The sequence below is a fragment of the Eretmochelys imbricata genome, chromosome 5 (genome assembly GCF_965152235.1).
Source record: "Eretmochelys imbricata isolate rEreImb1 chromosome 5, rEreImb1.hap1, whole genome shotgun sequence".
NCBI lineage: Eukaryota > Metazoa > Chordata > Testudines > Cheloniidae > Eretmochelys > Eretmochelys imbricata.
Genome location: NC_135576.1, coordinates 135,184,151 through 135,205,505, shown reverse-complemented (window position 1 = coordinate 135,205,505; position 21,355 = coordinate 135,184,151). Strand labels below are relative to the sequence as shown.

The 21,355-nt window shown below is 47.6% G+C and overlaps 1 protein-coding gene across 1 annotated transcript in view; it reads left to right on the top strand.

Moving 5' to 3' along the window:
* The first annotated feature begins 1,404 nt into the window (after positions 1-1,404).
* Positions 1,405-21,355, top strand: part of TMOD1 (tropomodulin 1) — a 54,807-nt gene continuing 34,856 nt past the window's right edge. Inside the window, exons 1-2 of the mRNA XM_077816539.1 lie at positions 1,405-1,524; positions 9,148-9,304. Coding sequence (XP_077672665.1) covers positions 1,405-1,524; positions 9,148-9,304 — 277 coding nt within the window. The remainder of the gene's footprint in view (positions 1,525-9,147; positions 9,305-21,355) is intronic.

Below are 21,355 nucleotides of genomic sequence, written 5' to 3'. Positions count from 1 at the left end.
CTACCACCAAGTGATTTAACAAAGAATCAGGGAAAGGACCACTTGGAGTTTCTGTTCCCCCAAAATATCTCACCAAGCCCTTATACCCCCTTTCCTGGGGAGGCTTGAGAATAATATCGAAACCAATTGGTTACAAAGTGATCACAGACCCAAACTCCTGGGTCTTAGGACAATAGAGAAATCAGTCAGGTTCTTAAAAGAAGGATTTTATTTTAAAAAAAGGTAAAAATCACCTCTGTAAAATCAGGATGGAAAATAACTTTACAGGGTAACAAAAGATTCAAAAACACAGCAGAACTTCCTCTAAGCTTAGTTTCAAAGTTACAAAAAACAGGAATAAACCTCCCTCCAGCAAAGGAAAAATTCACAAGCAGAACAAAAGATAATCTAACATGCCTTGCCTGGCTTTTACTTATAATTTTTGTAATATGAGAAACATTTAGGATGGTTTATAGGAGAAGGAGTTTTCTGACCGGATGCTTCTCTGCTTCCCAAGAGAACACACAAAAAAGCTCCCCCCCCCCCCCAAGATTTGAAAGTATCTTCTTTCCCATTGGTCCTTTTGGTCAGGTGCCAAACAAGTTATTTGAGCTTCTTAACCCCTTACAGGTAAGGAGGAATTCTAGACTACCCTTAGCTGTATGGTTATGACAACCAGTCAGTTCACATATGCAGATAAATGCATCATGATGGCATGCATCATTTCAGTAAAGCTTACTGAACTCTGATGAGCCCCTGGGTTACATATGCTGTCTATCTGCTTCCTGCCTGGATCAGGAGTAAATAATAGCATCTTTGGGACTGCTCTCTTCACCTCCCATTTAGAAAGTTAATCTAAAAGGAAAAGCTGATGCACTTCTGAGACTCATGGCCTTAGTCCAGATTTTCAGAGATTCTGAATATGTGCGGCAATGCATGGAGCACCAGATTCCGCCACACTGCCGATCTAGAGCATTGCTTTTCGGTAGGGCTAGCCCCAGAGGAAAGCATTACCCCGCTTGAGTAACGTTACCAGAGTTAGATCCCATGGGGAGTTTTTGTTTTGGTGAAAGTAACGACTGATTGTCCCTCCAGGAAAAAATATGGACCAAGGCAAAATTTGGTCCATATAGTCTTCTCTGCTCGGTCAGTGCTGATGTTCACCTTAGCAGAAGTACATTTCTAGTAATGCTCAGAATGCTCAGTACTTCCCCACAGCTGCACTGTGGGGCTAGGACTCAGAATGTGAGATCATGTTGCCCTTCTGCTTGCTTCTTATACATTGGCTGTTACACGTTTGAAGAATATCTTGCATTCTAATAGCAATAGTGGTGCGACCTCAGTTTTCACTTTGCCTTTTTTTTTTAATTATAGGTCCCACTTCAGCAAAAAACGTGAGAATTTAAAAACTGAGATTTCTCTAAAATGTCGTACAGACAGGAATTGGAGAAATACCGCGATCTGGATGAGGATAAGATCCTTAGTGCATTGACAGAAGAAGAGCTCAGGACACTGGAGAATGAACTGGAGGAACTAGATCCTGATGTAAGTAGATTTTAAATGACCTCTAGATGGTAAATTCTGAGTAACTGTGGCACAAACCTTTATATCTTTTGGGGTGGATCTATCAGTATTTACTTCTTTAATCTGCTAAACTCTCTTTCCATCTACTGCAACTGTAGTTTATGTGATCTGAATTCATGACATTGTGTGTTCTTTTTATTTCATTTAAAGAGTTATGTGAGAAATGTAATACCTAAGCAATGTCGTTGCTCCTCTGAAAAATACAGGGCCATTCATGCTGTTACACAAGGTCTTACTCCAGTTTCTCGGTGCTCCTGTGAATACAATAGCAGGTGAAGCCAAGCAAAATCTGGAACTGGAGCAGAGGTCTGCTAAAGTGCAGTGTTCCTCTTTTCTGCTGTGATTGGTAAAGTGCCAGCTTAGACAGAGGGCCAGAATCTTCTACCTTTAGTGACATTGAGTAGTTTCTTATTATGCTAGCAGTGGGATCACTCAGAGCCTTTATTCTGAATAAGGATGGCAGAATTGGGCCGTACGTTTGCATCCTGTTTAAAAACCCTCCCAGCCCTGTCCCTGTCTGTAGAACTCACACCCACAAGATCCAGATCCCAAAGAACCTGCAGTAAGTGTGCTATCCCACTGACTTAGGTGATAATTCATTGTTCTTCCTGCAACACTGTCTAGAACAGCAACTGCTGCAGAATGGAAACAGGTCATTGCCCCTGAGCCTGGGCAGAGAGTTCAGAACATCCGTGTCCCTGGGCAGAAGCACTCCTGCTGATCCCAGCTCCTCGGAGCCTGTTTAAAAATACCTTTGCTCCAAGGAAATGGTGAATATTCCACCTACTCTGCATCAAGCTTTCTTGGAGATGGCACAACGGACTTGGACCCTGATCCTGCAAACATGTACACACATGAGTAGCCCCATTAAGTTCACGGGAATTGCGCAGGTGTGTAAAATAAAGCAACTCGCATGCATAAGCGTTTGCAGGGTCCAGGTCTTAGTGAGGACTCAGTAGTTTGCCTAGTTTTAGGAAAATATTTGCCTGCTGAGCACATGCTGTTCAGTGTTTCGAAGGCATAACTCTGGGCTGTCGAGCCTGTAGGGAGGCAGGGCTGGATTCTATATTTGTTTATAGTCCATGAGTTGGGATATAAGTTGAGGATCTCGTAGTCTCCTTGATCCATAGTGGATCCCCCACTGCTGTCAAGGGGAGGTTACACACGCAATATAGGGAGAATGTGCCCTCCAGGCAGGTCTACACTCTCGTGTTTATTGTTTATTCAGTCCCTTATGGTCACATTCAGAATCATGCTGAGAGAATTAGGCTCCCTTTAAGCGCTGCTACTGTTGCTCTTTATCCTTCTGCATAGCCTGCCGTCCTTTCTCTGCCCCCTCTCTCTCTGCATCTCCTCCTTTCTTTCCCCTGGGAATGATTTTCCAACCAGTTCTGCACCCACCTTATAGTAGCTCCACCTAGATTGCATTTCCCTAGTTTGTTTATGAGAAAGTCATGCAAGATGGTATCAAAAGCTTTACTAAAGTCAAGATCTACCACGTCTACTGTTTCCCCCCCATCCTGTTATCCTGTCACAGAAAGCTACCAGGTTGGTTTGATATGATTTGTTCTTGACAAATCCATGCTGACTGTTACTTATCACCTTATTATCTTCTAGATGTTTGCAAATTAATTGCTTAATTATTTGCTCCATTATCTTTCTGGGTACAGAAGTTTTGCTGACTGGTCTGTAATTCCCTGGGTTGTCCTTATTTCCCTTTTTATAGATGGGCACTATACTTTCCCTTTTCCAGTCTTCTGGAATCTCTCCCGTCTTCCATGACTTTTCAACGTTAATTGCTAATGGCTCCGATATCTCCTCAGTCAGCTCCTTGAGTATTCTAGGATGCATTTCATCAGGCCTTGGTGATTTGAAGACATCTAACTTGTCTAAGTAATTTTTGACTTGTTCTTTCCCTATTTTAGACTCTGATCCTACCTCATTTTCACTGGCATTCACTATGTTAGACATCCAATCGCCACCAACCTTCTTGGTGAAAACCAAAACAAAGAAGGCATTAAGCACCTCTGCCATTTCCACATTTTCTGTTATTGTCTTTCCCCCCTCATTGAGTATCTGGCCTACTCTGTCCTTGGTCTTCCTCTTGCTTCTAATGTATTTGTAGAATGTTTTCTTGTTTCCTTTTATGTCCCTAGCTAGTTGTATCTCATTTTGTGCCTTGGCTTTTCTAATTTTGTCCCTGCATACTTGTGTTATTTGTTTATATTCATCCTTTGTAATTTGACCGAGTTTCCACTTTTTGTGGGACTCTTTTTTGAGTTTTAGATCATTGAAGATCTCCTGGTTATGCCAGGGTGGTCTCTTGCCATATTTCCTATCTTTCCTACGCAGTGGGATAGTTTGCTCTTGTGCATTTTGGTCCATTACAAGATGAAAATGGTAGAATAATCAATAATAATGCAGAAATATTCAATATGTATTTCTGTTCTGTATTTCTGGGGAAGAAGCAGGTGAAGTCATATCATATGATAGCACTCTCTTCATTCCTCTAGTATCTTAGGAGGATGTTAAACAACAACTGCTAAAGTTAGACATTTTTAAATCAGCAGGTCTAGATAACTCAGATCCAAGAATTTTAAAAGAGCTGGCTGAGGAGCTCACTGGACTGTTAACGCTGATTTTCAATAAGTTTTGGAGCATTGAGAAAGTTCCAGAAGACTGGAAGAAAGCTGATGCTGTGCCAATATTTAAAAATGGTAAATGGGACGAGCTGGGTAATTATAGGCCTGTCAGTGTGACATCAATTCCAGGATAGAAAATGGAGTAGCTGATACAGGACTTGATTAATAAAGAATCAAAGTGAGGGTAATATGATTAATGCCAATCAACATGGGATTATGGAAAATAGATCCTGTCAAACTAACTTGTTACCTTTTTTTATCAGATTACACTTTGGTTGACAAAGGTAACGGTGCTGATGCAATATACTTAAACTTCTGTAAGGCATTTGTCTTGGTACCAGATGATATTTTGATTAAAAAACTAGAAAGAGATACATTTAACATGGCACACATTAAATGGATTAAAAGCTGATTAACTGATTGGTCTCAAAATGTCATTGTGAACAGAAAATCATCATCGAACTGGTGATTTTCTATTGGGGTCCAACAGGGGTCTGTTCTTGGCCCTTTGCTATTTAACATTTTTATGAATGACCTGGAAGAAAACATAAAATCATCATAAAGTTTTCATATAACCCCAAAACTGGAGAGTGGTAAATAATGAAGAGGGCTGGTCACCACTATAGAGTGATCTTGATTGCTTGGCAAGCTGCACACAAACTAACAATATGCGCTTTAACATGGCTAAATGTCACTGTATACCTCTAGGAACAAAGAATGCAGGCCGTACTTACAGGCTGGGGGAGACTGTCCTTTAGAGCAGTGATTCTGAAAAAGATTTTGGGGTTGTGGTGATGGATAAACAGGTGAACATGAGCTGCCAGTATGATGTTGTGGCCAAAAGGGCTAGTGAGATCCTGAGATGCATGAACAGGGTACTGTCAAGTGGGAGAAGAGAGGTTGTTTTATCTCAATTTGGCATTGGTGCAACCAATGCTGGAATGCTGTGTCCAGTTCTGGTGCCCACCATTCAAGAGGGATGTTGATAAATTGGGGAGGGTTCAGAGAAGAGCCACGAAAATTATTCGAAAACCTGCTTTATAGGGTGTGTCTACACTGCAAACAAACTGTCAGGGTGCTGAGTCACAGAGCCAGAGTCAATTGACTTGAGCTGAGGCTGCAGAAAATACCAGTGCATATGTTCCCACTTGTGCTGGAGCCTGGCTCTGAGGCCCTCCCCCCTCCCTGGGTTTCAGAACCTGGGCTCCAGCACGAGTGGGAATGTCTGCCTTGCTGTTTTTAGCCCCACGGCCTGAACCCCACGAGCCTGTGTCATTTGACCTGGTTCTGAGTTTCAGTGCAATGCGGTTTTCTTTGCAGTATGGACATACCCATAGTGATAGATTCACAGAGTTCAATCTATTTAGCTTGACAAAGAGAAGGCTAAGAGGTGACTTGATTACAGTCTATAAGTACCTACATGGGGAATAAATATTTAATAATGGGCTCTTCAATCTAGCAGGCCAAGGTATATCACCATCCAATGGTTGGAAGTGGAAGCCAGACAGATTCAGGAGGGAAATGAGGCCCACATTTTAACAATGAGTGCTCTCAACCACTGGAACAATTTACCAAGGACCATGGTGGAATCTCCATCACCAACCATTTTTAAAGCAGGATAGGGTGTTTTTCTATCAGATTTGCTCAAGGAATTATTTGGGGGCAGTTCCCTGGCCTGTGTGACACAGGAGGTCAGGCTAGATGATCACAATGGTCTTTTCTAGCCTTTGCATCTATTAAAGTCTCCTGTTGGAGCTTCTCCACTTCCTAGACATAATTAAATACTCATTGGGCCAGAGAGAAAGAGACTCTAGAAGCTAGTGGCTGTGGTACCGACATCCCATGTGCGTGTCCTCACCACCGGCTATTGGCTGCTCTGGGGTAGAGGGTGTCTCTCTTGTGCTTTTTGCAAAACATTTCAAAAAGGTCTTGTTTTCATTCTGCATTGGAACGGAAACACACATCGAAACCTTGACAGTTTTCACTAGCCAGACTTGTTTTCTGGGGAGCCTTGCTGACCACCCCAGCACTTGCATGTCAGAGCTGCCACTAGAATCTAGAGAAGTCCCACATGTGCAAATGATGGGGTGGTTGGGTGCAAGGGAGTTAAATGAAGCCATCTAGCTGGAACAGTATTTTATACCCGCACTAAAACCTGTACAGAGCCAGCTGGCAGACAAACAGATTGTTCCAATACTAGGGTGGGTGATGCCAAGTACAGTGGGATGAGGACTCTCCCTGTTATGCACATTTAATATTTGAGGGGAAAGCAGTGGGTTGTGCAGATTATTCTGGGGATTAAAAGTGCCATTGACATGATACAGACAAAGAAGAATCAGACATTCAGTGATCTTCCTGGGTTATACTTATTGCTTCCCCTAACGAGGCTGATCAAGAGAGCGTCCTGGGAAAGCTAATGATCAAAGAAAACATCAGTCAAAGACACAGTATGGAGCAGCTAAGGTAACGTATATGGGTCTTTATGTATATGGGTCTTTAGCAAAGCTTTTGATATGGTCTCCCACAGTATTCTTGCCAGTAAGTTAAAGAAGTATGGGCTGGAAGAATTGACGATAAGGTGGATAGAAAGCTGGTTAGATCATCAGGGTCAACGGGTAGTGATCAATGGCTCCATGTCTAGTTGGCAGCCGGTATCAAGCGGAGTGCCCCGAGGATCGGTCCTGGAAACGATTTTGTTCAATATCTTCATTAATGATCTGGAGGATGGCGTGGAGTGCCCTCAGCAAGTTTGCAGATGACACTAAACTGGGAGGAGAGGTAGATACGCTGGAGGGTAGGGATAGGATCCAGAAGGACCTAGACAAATTGGAGGATTGGGCCAAAGAAATCTGATGAGGTTCAACAAGAACAAGCGCAGAGTTCTGCACTTAGGACGGAAGAACCCAATGCACCGTTACAGACCAGGGACTGAATGGCTCGGCAGCAGTTCTGCAGAAAAGGACCTAGGGGTTACAGTGGACGAGAAGCTGGATATGAGTCAACAATGTGCCCTTGTTGCCAAGCAGGCCAATGGCATTTTGGGATGTATAAGTAGGAGCATTGCCAGCAGATCGAGGGACGTGATCATTCCCCTCTATTCGACACTGGTGAGGCCTCATCTGGAGTACTGTGTCCAGTTTTGGGCCGCACACTACAAGAAGAATGTGGAAAAATTGGAAAACGTCCAGCGGAGGTCAACAAAAATGATTAGGGAACTGGAACACATGATTTATGAGGAGTGGCTGAGGGAACTGGGATTGTTTAGTCTACGGAAGGGAAGAATGAGGGAGGATTTGATAGCTGCTTTCAACTACCTGAAAGTGGGTTCCAAAGTGGATGGATCTAGACTGTTCGCAGTGGTAGCAGATGACAGAGCAAGGAGTAATGGTCTCAGGTTGCAGTGGGGGAGGTTTAGGTTGGATATTAGGAAAAACTTTTTCACTAGGAGGGTGGTGAAGCACTGGAATGGGTTACCTAGGGAGGTGGTGGAATCTTCTTCCTTAGATATTTTTAAGGTCAGGCTTGACAAAGCCCTGGCTGGGATGATTTAGTTGGGGATTGGTCCTGCTTTGAGGAGGGGGTTGGACTAGATGACCTCCTGAGGTCCCTTCCAACCCTGATATTCTATGATTCTATGATGGGTCATGGCCTCTCAAGGTATCAGGTCTGAGAAAGCCAAGGGCAGAGCTATTCCAAAGCATGCCAATTAGCGTGTTGCAGTTCAGCAAGGTTCTCTGCATAGTCAGCTAGTGGTGACTGAATCTGATGCTTATAATAATCTGCCTGGTTTGTAGGTTTTTGTATTTTGAATCAATTAGCAACTAATTATTTCATTTATTAGGCAGACATTGGGAAAAGCAATCTCTTGCTCCCAGTTCATGAGACTTTGTAATATGTAAATTTTGGCCCTGTTCCAACAAAGCACTCAAGTGTGTGTTTCATTTCAAGCAGGCAGTAATCCTGTTGACTTCAATGGGATTATCCTATGCTTAAATGTAAGCATGTGCTTAAGTGTGTTGCTATGTCAGGCCATTGCTGCCTACCCACTGTGGCTACAATGACTGCATACTATGTAGTTACTATTAAAAAGGCATGAGGTCTATAACATTTTTATTCTGCAGTAAGATAATAGAGAAAATATTTCTAAAATGACCTTCCCCACAAAGCCTTGCAGGTAACTGGGCTCTCTCTTAAAGCTGTGCAAAGCACTGGGGAGGGGAAAATGTGTGTGAAATCTCATTCTATGTTTGTCATGTCATTTCCTCTCAGGGGATTTTACAGTCCTGATGCTCTTTTTCTCTTGCTCCATGTAATTCACGGACGTGGCTGTTTTCACGCGGGAAATGTGTCAAACCCCTAATTTGCACATTTTCTGGGCCAAGCCGACTTGGCTCAAAAATAGGGCTCTGACAGATGCAACCCCCCAGCCTGCATGGGCTCCAGATCTCGTGCTGTCACTCGTAACTCCCTCTGAGTAGCAGGTTCCTTCTCGCATGGGCCCGCTCTCTTCACTCCTCAGGCTGACGCACGAGGATAGGGAGGGTCAAATCTTGCTTGCTTGCCTGGCAGGAGTCAAGTGAGAGCAGGATTTGGCCATTGATGGATAAATAGATCAAAGTAGTAAACTGGGAGTAGAGGTCTGGTAAAGACCATTATAACCTAAAGGGACGGGGGAGAGAGAACTTCTGGTCTACACTCGGTAGCAATAGCAAGTCCAAGTTCAGCGACTGGGTGCTCTGGCAGAGAACTGAGAGGATAAATCTACGTAAATTGTGTTGGAACAATATGAGTTTGGAGTTCAACAGTGAATTCATTTTCCCATTTGCAAGACAAGTTGGCTGAAGTGCACAAAGAAAACAATACAATAAAAGAGAGAGGAAAGATGATAGTCATTTGTTTGAATCTGAATAGCTAATCTTGGTGTCCTGCTCTTTGAATCCAGAATGATCTGCTGCCTGTGGGACTCAGACAGAGAGACCAGACCAAAAAGACACCGACTGGCCCATTCAAAAGGGATGAGCTTCTGGACCACCTAGAAAAGCAGGCGAAAGATATGAAAGATCGAGAAGACCTGGTCCCTTTCACAGGAGAAAAGAGAGGTATGGCTGCATGTGGCTTTGGTTGTAACACGTATTGTAGTGCAGAGGATCCCCGGGGCAAACAGAGATTTTAGGGTGAGGGCCGCTGTGCGGCGTGACTCAGTCCAGAGGAGGAAGAGCATGACCCACATACACGACGGAAACGTCTGTGTCTGAGATCTGGATGTTGAGTGCAGCAGCCTCCAAGCTGCTGGTGCTGATCACACCGGTGTGGCAGCTGTCCTCAACACCAGCTGGCGGCAGAGGCAGGTGCCAGACTGGCACCCGGAGCCAGATTTGGTCATGTAGACCAAACCAAGGCTCTTGGAAGCAGTCATAGAATCCTAGAATATCAGGGTTGGAAGGGACCTCAGGAGGTCCTCTAGTCCAACCTCCTGCTCAAAGCAGGACCCATCCCAATTAAATCACCCCAGCCAGGGCTTTGTCAAGCCTGACCTTAAAAACCTCAGAGGAAGGAGATTCCACCACCTCCTTGGTAACCCATTCCAGCGCTTCACCACCCTCCTAGTGAAAAAGTTTTTCCTAATATCCAACCTAACAGTCGTGTGTGGGTGAGAGATTGCAGCACACACAGGAAAACTACAGCTCCACCCTCCCTGACTCCTGTGTGAGAGCATTGCTCACTCCTTCCTTGTCCTCCCTCAGCTCGCGTGACTGCTCTTTGCTCCTCCTACGCCGACTGCTTCCTTGGTGGGTCCTCTTCCCTCCTCCTACTACCTGTGGGATTTGCGCAGTTCTGGGGCCTCGTCCCCAAAGTGCCCTGTCCCTGGCTGGTCGTCGACCCCACTTGTATATTTTCAATCAGTCTCTGTGCTGATGTGCTGCTGACTCGGAGATGTTCCTCTCCACTCTTGACCCTGGCTGACCAGTCCACAGGCCAGGCTCTCGCTCTGTCATCTCCCCTGAACATCTAGTCAGTAGCTTAAGCATAATGTGGCTAAAACGGCATTCCTTATTTTTCCTGTTGAGCCTTCTGTTTCCCCCGTCCAATGCCACGGTGACAATGCCCCCAATTTCCCCATCCCTGAGCCCCTTGATGTGGGGATCAGCTTTTCCTTCCTCCACCTCTAGACTGTCCAAGTCCTGCCAGATCTTCCTCCATCACATATGAAGGGTCTCAAAGCTCTTCCCTCTTCCTGTCAGCATCCTGAATGTTGCTTGGGCTTGGCTCCAGCCAGCCACCCGTTGGAGCTAGGCACAGAGAGAGCTGAGGGATGGCGTCTTTACACGTGTTGGAAGGAGACCTGGAGCTGGCTGTCATCTGCGTGTTGCTGGCACATAAGCCTGTGTTGGCTCATCAGCTGTCCCAATGACTTTGGGAACAGGATTGAGCCTTGCAGGACTCCATAGGCGAGAGCCTTGCTGGCGGAGAAACAGATGCCCATAATGATTCATTCTGAGAGGATGGGATATGGGTTTAGAAGTCTAACTGGAGGTACCCATTTAGGAGAACGTTGGCCTCTGTCTGTTGGCCTCTGGGGTGATGTCACGTGGAATAACGTTCCCAGTTCCAGGTGCCATGTCTCCAGAGAGAGCCTGACAAATTGGAGGGAGTTCAGTAAAACAATAGACTGGTTCTGGGTCTATGGGAATGTATTGGGGAGGGAAGAGTAAATGAGCTACATACGTTCATCTTGGTTAAGGGAGCACGAAAGGGGATCATGATAACCACCTGCAAATACATGAAGGGTGTAAGCACAAGGCTGCAGCGACACGCTCTGGTGCAACCGAGAGGTTATAACTAGGATCAGTGGGCTAGAATCATAAAATCATAGAATATCAGGGTTGAAAGGGACCTCAGGAGGTCGTCTAGTCCAATCCCCTCCTCAAAGCAGGACCAACCCCAACTAAATCATCCCAGCCAGGGCTTTGTCAAGCCTGACCTTAAAAACTTCTAAGGAAGGAGATTCCACCACCTCCCTAAGTAACGCATTCCAGTGTTTCACCACCCTCCTAGTGAAAAAGTTTTTCCTAGTATCCAACCTAAATCTCCCCCACTGCAACCTGAGACCATTACTCCTCGTTCTGTCATCTGTTACCACTGAGAACAGTCTAGATCCATCCTCTTCGGAACCCCCTCTCAGGTAGTTGAAAGCAGCTATCAAATCCCCCCTCATTCTTCTCTTCTGCAGACTAAACAATCCCAGTTCCCTCAGCCTCTCCTCATAAGTCATGTGTTCCAGTTCCCTAATCATTTTTGTTGCCCTCCGCTGGACGTTTTCCAATTTTTCCACATCCTTCTTGTAGTGTGGGGCCCAAAACTGGACACAGTACTCCAGATGAGGCCTCACCAATGTCGAATAGAGGGGAACGATCACGTCCCTTGATCTGCTGGCAATGCCCCTACTTATACATCCCAAAATGCCATTGGCTTTCTTGGCAACAAGGGCACACTGTTGACTCATATCCAGCTTCTCGTCCACTGTCACCCCTAGGTCCTTTTCTGCAGAACTGCTGCCGAGCCATTCGGTCCCTAGTCTGTAGCGGTGCATGGGATTCTTCCGTCCTAAGTGCAGGACTCTGCACTTGTCCTTGTTGAACCTCATCAGATTTCTTTTGGCCCAATCCTCCAATTTGTCTAGGTCTCTCTGTATCCTATCCCTACCCTCCAGCGTATCTACCACTCCTCCCAGTTTAGTGTCATCTGCAAACTTGCTGAGGGTGCAGTCCACGCCATCCTCCAGATTATTAATGAAGATATTGAACAAAATCGTTTCCAGGACCGATCCTTGGGGCACTCCGCTTGATACCGGCTGCCAACTAGACATGGAGCCATTGATCACTACCCGTTGACCCTGATGATCTAGCCAGCTTTCTATCCACCTTATCGTCCATTCATCCAGCCCATACTTCTTTAACTTGCTGGCAAGAATACTGTGGGAGACCGTGTCAAAAGCTTTGCTAAAGTCAAGGATCAACATGTCCACCGCTTTCCCCTCATCCACAGAGCCAGTTATCTCATCATAGAAGGCAATTAGATTAGTCAGGCTGGACTTGCCCTTGGTGAATCCACGCTGACTGTTCCTGATCACTTTCCTCTCCTCTAAGTGCTTCAGAATTGATTCCTTGAGGACCTGCTCCATGATTTTTCCAGGGACTGAGGTGAGGCTGACTGGCCTGTAGTTCCCAGGATCCTCCTCCTTCCCTTTTTTAAAGATGGGCACTACATTAGCCTTTTTCCAGTCATCTGGGACCTCCCCCGATCGCCATGAGTTTTCAAAGATAATGGCCAATGGCTCTGCAATCACAGCCGCCAATTCCTTTAGCGCTCTCGGATGCAGCGCGTCCGGCCCCATGGACTTGTGCTTGTCCAGCTTTTCTAAATAGTCCCGAACCACTTCTTTCTCCACAGAGGACTGGTCACCTTCTCCCCATGCTGTGCTGCCCAGTGCAGCAGTCTGGGAGCTGACCTTGTTCGTGAAGACAGAGGCAAAAAAAGCATTGAGTATATTAGCTTTTTCCACATCCTCTGTCACTAGGTTGCCTCCCTCATTCAGTAAGGGGCCCACACTTTCCTTGACTTTCTTCTTGTTGCTACCATACCTGAAGAAACCCTTCTTGTTACTCTTAACATCTCCTGCTAGCTGCAACTCCAGGTGTGATTTGGCCTTCCTGATTTCACTCCTGCAAGCCGGAGCAATATTTTTATACTCATCCCTGGTCATTTGTCCAATCTGCCACTTCTTGTATGCTTCTTTTTTGTATTTAAGAGCAGCAAGGATTTGACTGTTAAGTCAAGCTGGTCGCCTGCCATATTTACTATTCTTTCTACACATCGGGATGGTTTGTCCCTGTAACCTCAATAAGGATTCTTTAAAATACAGCCAGCTCTCCTGGACTCCTTTCCCCCTCATGTTATTCTCCCAGGGGATCTTGCCCATCGGTTCCCTGAGGGAGTCAGTCTGCTTTTCTGAAGTCCAGGGTCTGTATTCTGCTGCTCTCCTTTCTTCCTTGTGTTAGGATCCTGAACTCAACCATTTCATGGTCACTGCCTCCCAGGTTCCCATCCACTTTTGCTTCCCCTACTAATTCTTCCCGGTTTGTGAGCAGCAGGTCAAGAAGAGCTCTGCCCCTACCTGGTTCCTCCATCACTTGCACCAGGAAATTGTCCCCTACATTTTCCAAAAACTTCCTGGATTGCCTGTGCACCACTGTATTGCTCTCCCAGCAGATATGAGGGTGATTGACATCTCCTGTGAGAACCAGGGCCTGAAATCTAGTAACTTCTGCAAGTTGCCGGAAGAAAGCCTCGTCCACCTCATCCCCCTGGTCTGGTGGTCTATAGCAGACTCCCACCACTACATCACCCTTGTTGCTCACACTTCGAAACTTAATCCAGAGACTCTCAGGTTTTTCTGCAGTTTCATACTTGAGCTCTGAGCAGTCATACTGCTCCCTTACATACAGTGCAACTCCCCCACCTTTTCTGCCCTGCCTGTCCTTCCTGAACAGCTTATATCCATCCATGACAGTACTCCAGTCATGTGAGTTATCCCACCAAGTCTCTGTTATTCCAATCACATCATAATTCCTTGACTGTGCCAGGACTTCCAGTTCTCCCTGCTTGTTTCCCAGGCTTCGTGCATTTATATATAGGCACTTGAGGTAACCTGCTGATCGCCCCTCTTTCTCAGTATGAGGCAGGAGCCCTCCCCTCTCACGAGCTCCTGCTCGTGCTTCCTCCCGGTATCCCGCTTCCCCACTTACCTCAGGGCTTTGGTCTCCTTCCCCCTGTGAACCTAGTTTAAAGCCCTCCTCACTAGGTTAGCCAGCCTGCTTGCGAAGATGCTCTTCCCTCTCTTCGTTAGGTGGAGCCCGTCTCTGCCTAGCACTCCTCCTTCTTGGAACACCATCCCATGGTCAAAGAATCCAAAGCTTTCTCTCCGACACCACCTGTGTAGCCATTCGTTGACTTCCATGATTCGATGGTCTCTACCCAGGCCTTTTCCTTCCACGGGGAGGATGGACAAGAAGACCACTTGTGTCTCAAACTCCTTTATCCTTCTTCCCAGAGCCACGTAGTCTGCAGTGATCCGCTCAAGGTCATTCTTGGCAGTATCATTGGTGCCCACGTGGAGAAGCAGGAAGGGGTAGCGATCTGAGGGTTTGATAAGTCTTGGCAGTCTCTCCATCACATCGTGAATCTTAGCCCCTGGCAAGCAGCAGACTTCTCGGTTTTCGCGGTCGGGGCGGCAGATAGATGACTCAGTCCCCCTGAGGAGAGAGTCCCCAACCACCACCACCCGCCTCCTTCTCTTGGGAGCGGTGGTCGTGGAATCCCCAACCCTAGGACAGTGCATCTCATGCCTTCCAATCGGCGGAGTCTCCTGTTCCCTTCCCTCAGACGTATCATCTGGTCCACTCTCCGCATTAGTACCTGTGGAGAGAAAATGAAAACGGTTACTTACCTGTATCTGCCCTGCTGGTACCTGGACGCTCCCCCTTTTTCTTCTGGAGGTCACATGATGCCAAATTTCTTCACCATCCTTCTGACCCCGCAGTGCAGCCTGCTCTGAATCTTCAGAACCTTGTGCCCGTAGAAGCATATCCTGACGTCTGTCCAGGAAATCTTCAGTTTCTCTTATGCAACTCAGGGTCGATACCTGTTGCTCCAGACCTTGAACCTTCTCTTCCAGTATGGAGACCAGCTTGCACTTTGTACAGACAAAGTCGCATCTGTCCTGTGGAAGAAAGACAAACAGGGCACATCCATTGCAGGTCACAACAGCTGAACACCCCCCATCCATATTACCTTCCTTCTACGAGCTTCCCCAGGAGTTGTAGTAACTACTCAGAGAATCCGGCAAGATGTAAGCCTCAGTGGGCTCTCCCCAGGCAAACTCCCAGGCAAACTCCTTTTGTTAGCTGCTCTGCTGTTCGCTGCTGAGCTGGTTCGCAACTGACTGGCTTTTTATGCAGTCAGGCCCACTTAAGGCTCACCTGGAACAAAGCACACCCAGTTCCTGCCCTTTTCAAACAACCATTCAAGCACACAGTCACATTGTCCTCACAGCAAACACTCAGATACTCACCAACACAGCCTCCTTAATGCAGTCCTTAGCGTACCTCCTCTCAGGCAGATCCCAGGCAAACTCCTTTTGATAGCTGCTCTGCTGTTCGCTGCTCAGCTGGTTCGCAACTAATAAACTAAGAGGGAATATCATGATAAACGTCTCCACAATGGGATTTATTCACCTGCGGAATAAGCCCCCAAAGGACAAGGTGGAAGGCCCTTCACTTGGCATGTTTAGCCCTGGGCTGCCCGAGCACCAGTTAATACTCCCACACCAAACCTCCCTCAGGAACAGCACTCTGGTTCATTTCCTAGTGGTGCATTCGCTAAAACCCAGAAATCACCAGCTAGCTCAGTAGCCATGTCCACACACGCCTTCTCCAGCATGTCTTCCCTCCCAGCACCCAGCCTCCTCAGAAAATGCCCTTTCAGAGCCATCTGGCAGCCAGCCACTGTGTACTCAATGCCCAACCTTGGCTTGATATCAGCTGTGAATTACAGAGACCCACGCACTGGCAGAGCCTAGAACTGCGGTACTTGTAGAAGGAGCAGTAAGATGCTGGGGTTAGTGGGATGTGGGGAGCAGGGCTGTACTGAGGGGTTATGGGTAGGGCAGCAAGGCTATGTGGGCATTACAGAAGAAAGAGAACAGGGTTTCTGGTTAGTGGGCACGGGTAGGGGAAGTGGTGGAGAGCAGCATTCCTCAGCTGACCTTTAGGAAGCTCATTGGAGCTCAGCTCCTCTGTGGCTGCATGTCCCCCCTCCCCTGCCCCATAACCTCACTGAACATCCCCTCTGCCCCGGCCCAGTCCCATTCTGCCCATACTCCCCCATGGAAAACCCTGCTCAGTCCCACTTCCAGCCTCCATCTGACCTGAGGGGGGGCAGAGAAGAGCTGGCTCTGATGAATTCCCTGTGGCTTCTCAGCATGCAGCTCTTCTCTGGTCTCACTTCTCCCTCCAAACCATGCCCCCCTCCAGCAGAAGCCCCTTTCAGCTCCCACCACTCCCTGCCCACAGCATCTAGTCAGTGGGCATGTCTGTGAGAATGCAGCTCTGGGGTTGGGGTTTGGCTGGGCAGGGCTGGTGGAGCTGAGCTTTCCCCTACGCTGGCTCTGAAAGCTGCCCTATTCCTGTGCTCTGGCGTTGATCTGTGCGCATCAGAGGACTCGGGGCTCTTTCCTCTGCCATAGTCAGTACATCTTTAGTGAAAAAAAATCATGGAAAATGCTGTTATCCTTGACAGAGGTATGATGATAAATGGAAAGACTAAATTCAGTGCTCACGGTGTAAAATAGAAATGCTTTAAATATCAAGTCACAGCACAACCTTAACTAGCCAACATGCCTCCATAAGACAATAGGGTTCAGAGTAGCAGCCGTGTTAGTCTGTATCCGCAAAAAGGACAGGAGTACTTGTGGCACCTTAGAGACGAACCAATTTATTTGAGCATAAGCATCCGATGAAGTGAGCTGTAGCTCACGAAAGCTCATGCTCAAATAAATTGGTTTGTCTCTAAGGTGCCACAAGTCCTCCTTTGCTTAAGACAATAGGGAACGCTATTACAGTGGTGCAGGATGAAAGTATTATAGGCATTTAGCATCTCCAGAGTCTGAGGTATTAGGAATTATAATTCCTTCCAATTGTCTTTACAGCTAGTTAAACTATTTATAACACTCTGGGGAGGTAGATATGTATTTATGTTAAATTTAGACACAGAGATGTTAAGTGACGTGCCCAAGTTGACAGAGCCAGGAATAGAACCCAAAAGTTGCATGCATGTGCTGGACAATCGTGGCTTTAGTTCCCAGGAGCAGATGGCAGATGAAATTCAGTGTTGATAAGTGTGAAATTATGCACATCGGGAAACATAATCCCAACTCTACATACAGAGTGACGGGGTCTAAATTGGCTATTACCACTCAAGAGAGATCTCGGAGTCATTGTGGAGGGTTCTCTGAAAACACCCACTCCATGTGCAGCCACAATCAAAAAAGCGAACAGAATGTTGGGAACCATTAGGAAGGGCTAGATATTGAGCCAGTAAATATCATGTTGTCTTTATATAAATCCATGGGACGCTCACACCTGCAAATCTGGTTGCCTCATCTCCGAAAAGATCTATTGGAATTGGAAAAGGTTCAGAAAAGGGCACCAAAAATGTTCACGGCTATGGAATGGCTTCCAGATGAGGAGAGATTAAAAAAACTGGACTTTTCACCTTGGAAAAGAGACAGTGGGGGTGGGGGGAATGACAGTCTATAAAATGGTGACTAGTGTGGAGAAAGTGAAAAAGAGGTACCCCTTCACATAGCACAATAACCAGTGTTACCCAGGGATGCTGGAACAATTTGTATAGGAGGGGTGCTGAGAGCCACTGAACCAAACTGTAAACCCTGCATATGAATGGAAACCACTTCAAACCAGAGGGTGTGGCAGCATCCACAGCACCCCTAGTTCCAGCACCTATGGGGTCACCAAATGAAATTCATAGGTAGCAGGTTTAAAAGAAACAAAAGGAAGTGTTTCTTCATACAACAGACAGTCAATCTGTGGAACTCCTTGCCACAGAATGTTGTGAAGGCCAAAATTATAACAGGGTACAAAAAAGAACTAGATAAGTTCATGGAGTATAGGTCTATCAATGGCTATTAGCCAGGAAGGGCAGGGATGTAACCCCATGTTCTGAGAGTGTCCCTAGCCCGTGACTGCCAGAAGCTGGGAATGGGTGACAGGGGATGGATCACTTGATGCTGACCTGTTCTGTTCATTCCCTCTGGGGTGCCTGGCATTGGCCACTGTCAGAAGACAGGATACCGGGCTAGATGGACCTTTGTTCTGACCCAATATGGCTGTTCTTATGTCCAATCACTAGACATGCTCCCTTCCCATGGTACCGAAAAGGATACTAGCAACAGACGCTGGAAAGCAAGTGTTGTTCCAGACAAGTTTAAATTGATCCAGGCAAGTTTAAATTGATCCAAGAATTGTGTGTGTGTGTGTGTACACTACCTTATCTTTAGAGCTGTGCAGAGGACAGAAATTCCATTTTGAGAAGGATTGAGATTGGAACAAACCTGAAAATTCTGAAGTTCTATGCAAAGGAAAATTCCTAAATAAATTTGTTTCCTGTCAGTCAAAACATTTTGTTTCTATTTTGACTTTTTAAATTTTATATTATAGTACAAAATAAACAACAAAAAAATTGGAAATGAGATGTTTTGACATTGTCAGAACACTTTCCTCCCTGGTTTTCTTCGAAAATGAAATTTTGGCAAAAATTATTTGATTTTGTGAGAGAAGGTGTGTGAGGTAATATCTTTTGTTGGAACAACTTCTGCTGGTGAGAGAGACAAAACTTTTGGCTTACGCAGAGCTCTTCTTGAAATCTGGGAAATGTACTCAAGAAGTTGCAGCTAAATTCGAGGTGAAACGGAAGTTGGTCCAATAAAAGATATTACCTCACCCCCTCCTTTCCCCTCCCCATCTTGTGAGGTATAGCTCATATCCTGGGACCAACATGGCGACAGCAACGCTGCATATGTCATTTTGAGTGTGGTAGAACTGCATATTCTGACAGAATGTTATCCCATCGACATTTCTCCGACCAGCTGTAATTTTCTTGTGAAATAAGAGTACCGTGCATTGTTGCTAAGGCTAAGATGATGTAATTGAAATCACAGAAGTCGCGGAATCCATGACTTCTGTGACCTCCGTGACATTTTCCACTTCAGTCTCGGTGTGGAGGGCTGGAGCTGTCAGCTGGCAGAGGCCCTGAAGCTCTGAGCTGCCATGAGCAGAGGGGCCCCCCACAGCTCCCAGCCACCATGGTCTGGACCGGGTCCAAGCTGCCATGGGTGAGGGTGGGGCCCCTGCAGCTTCTAGACACCAGGGGGGGACCTGGAGCTCCCAGCCGCTGTGAGCTACGGGCGACCCAGGGCTCCCAGCTGCAGCCGCGGCAAGGGCTGGACTCCCCCCTCCTTTCCCCTCCTGCAGCGGGGCTGGGGCTCAGGCCCATTTTGTCCCTGTTATTTGTAATAAAAATCAGGGACAGGTCAAGCGCTTCCATGAATTTTTTTTTATTGCCCGTGACCTGTCTGTGACTTTTACTAAAAATAACCGTGACAAAATCTTAACCTTGGTTCTTGCTGATGCACACGCGTGTTACAACGCTGGTCAGGAATCAGACTTCTACGGATGCAGCGATGCAGGTTTAATTCTATGTATCGACTCAGAGCTGAGATTGTCAGTCACTCCAGGCCTTCCAGCCCTTTCAATCGGAAATGCCCCTAGACCAAACGAAGTGCCGTTACGGGAACAGGCCTGACACTTTATTTTTGCCAGAGCGGCGACAGGGCACAGGGAAACTCCTTCCCCTTGCCTCGGCGTAATCACACTCAGAATGGAAAGTGAAAACGGGCCGTTGGATGCAGTGCCGTGCATAGCGCCTTGTGGCTTTCCATTTCATCTTGAGAGACAGCACCAGGCAGCTGCTTCTTTGTGCAGGCTAAATATAGCCCCGTTCAGGCGGGGTGCTGCTTCTTAACAGCTGTGGCATGCAGTCTTTGTTCTCCTTGTCAGTGACTGTGTCCCTGCTGACGCTGCCGTCAGACCCAGGACAGAAATAGTGCCGAGTGACATTCCACGCGGAGAGCCCCGGGCCTGCTATCTCCTTTGCCAGGCCCGTTTCCCGGACGAGTCCTGGTTCCCTGTGTGCTGTGCGTGACTTCTCCCCTTGCACTACCCCTCCCTGCAGCAGCATTCTGGAAGCGCGCCCCTTTGTCTCCTCGGTTGACACGAGCTGTCTAATGCTGCAAGCAAGGCTCCTCCGGGGCGACTGACCCTTCTGGCCAGTGAGAGAAGTCACTGATCTCCCCATGCAGTGCGGGGCGGGGGACGATCTCCCCTCTGGTGCAGGGCTGGCCTCTGGACTCCTGCTCTCACTGCTCAGGGGGACAGACTGGGGGCTCTCTCGCTGGTAAGAGCGACAACCTCCCGACGGGCCCAGCTTCCCCAGCAGCATAGGTGCTGGAACTCGGGGTGATGGGGGGCTGCTGCGCCCCTTGGCTTGAGGCGGTTTCCATCATATGCAGGGTTTACAGTTTGGTTCAATGGCTCTCCCCACCCCCACGATACACCCTGCTCCAGCCCCCCTGCACAGCAGGCCTGTAGCCAGACAGGACGCGGGGAGCCCTCCCTCAGGAAATGCTGAGATGTTCCCCTCCGCGCCGAAAACTCAGGCACTGCACTGCTGCCCTCCTCCCCACACAGACCCATTGGGCGCCTGGCCGCCGCTCTGGTCAGGGTGCTGGGAACGCCAGGGTCTCACTCCCCCTGCCAGCAGGGTGGGCATCCCTGGCGCCCCATTGCCCTGGCGTAGGAGGAGGGGCAGCCCTGGGGTGGGTGGTGGGAAGCGTTAGGATGGCGGAACTGACAAGGGAGGTGGTGGGCAGCCGATGGGGAGGCTGCACCTCCCTGGAGCCACAGGCCTGCCCCTGAAGATAGGGATAGCAGAGGAGTCTGGGGCAGAGGCGCCAACTTTCCAAGTTCCTGGGGGTGCTCGACCCCTGCTCTGCCCCAGGTCCTGCCACCACACCACCCCTACCCCCAAGCCCTCACCCAACCCCACCTCTTCCTGCCCCCGTGGCATGGGAGTTCATCATTACAGTAGCACCTAGAGATCCCCACCATGATCAGGGCCCCCTTGTGTTAAGCACTGTACAGACATAGTCTGAGATTATTCCTGCCCCAAAGAGCTTGCAGTCTAACGGAGCAAAGGTGGGAGGGGAAACTGAGATGCAGAAAGGGGAGTCCCTACCAACTGGCCCTCCAGGGGATTTAAGGGGACCTGGAGCAATGGATGGTTGGGGGCCTGGAGCATGGGGTCATCATGGGACTGTGCGTGAGGCAGCAGGAAGCTCAAGGGTTGCAATGGGAGAGCGCTCTCTGCCTATATCACCAAGCTATCACCTGGTGGGCCAAGATGACCTGACCATCACAGGGGGGGAAACAAGCAAGAGGGGGAAACAAAGCCAGCGA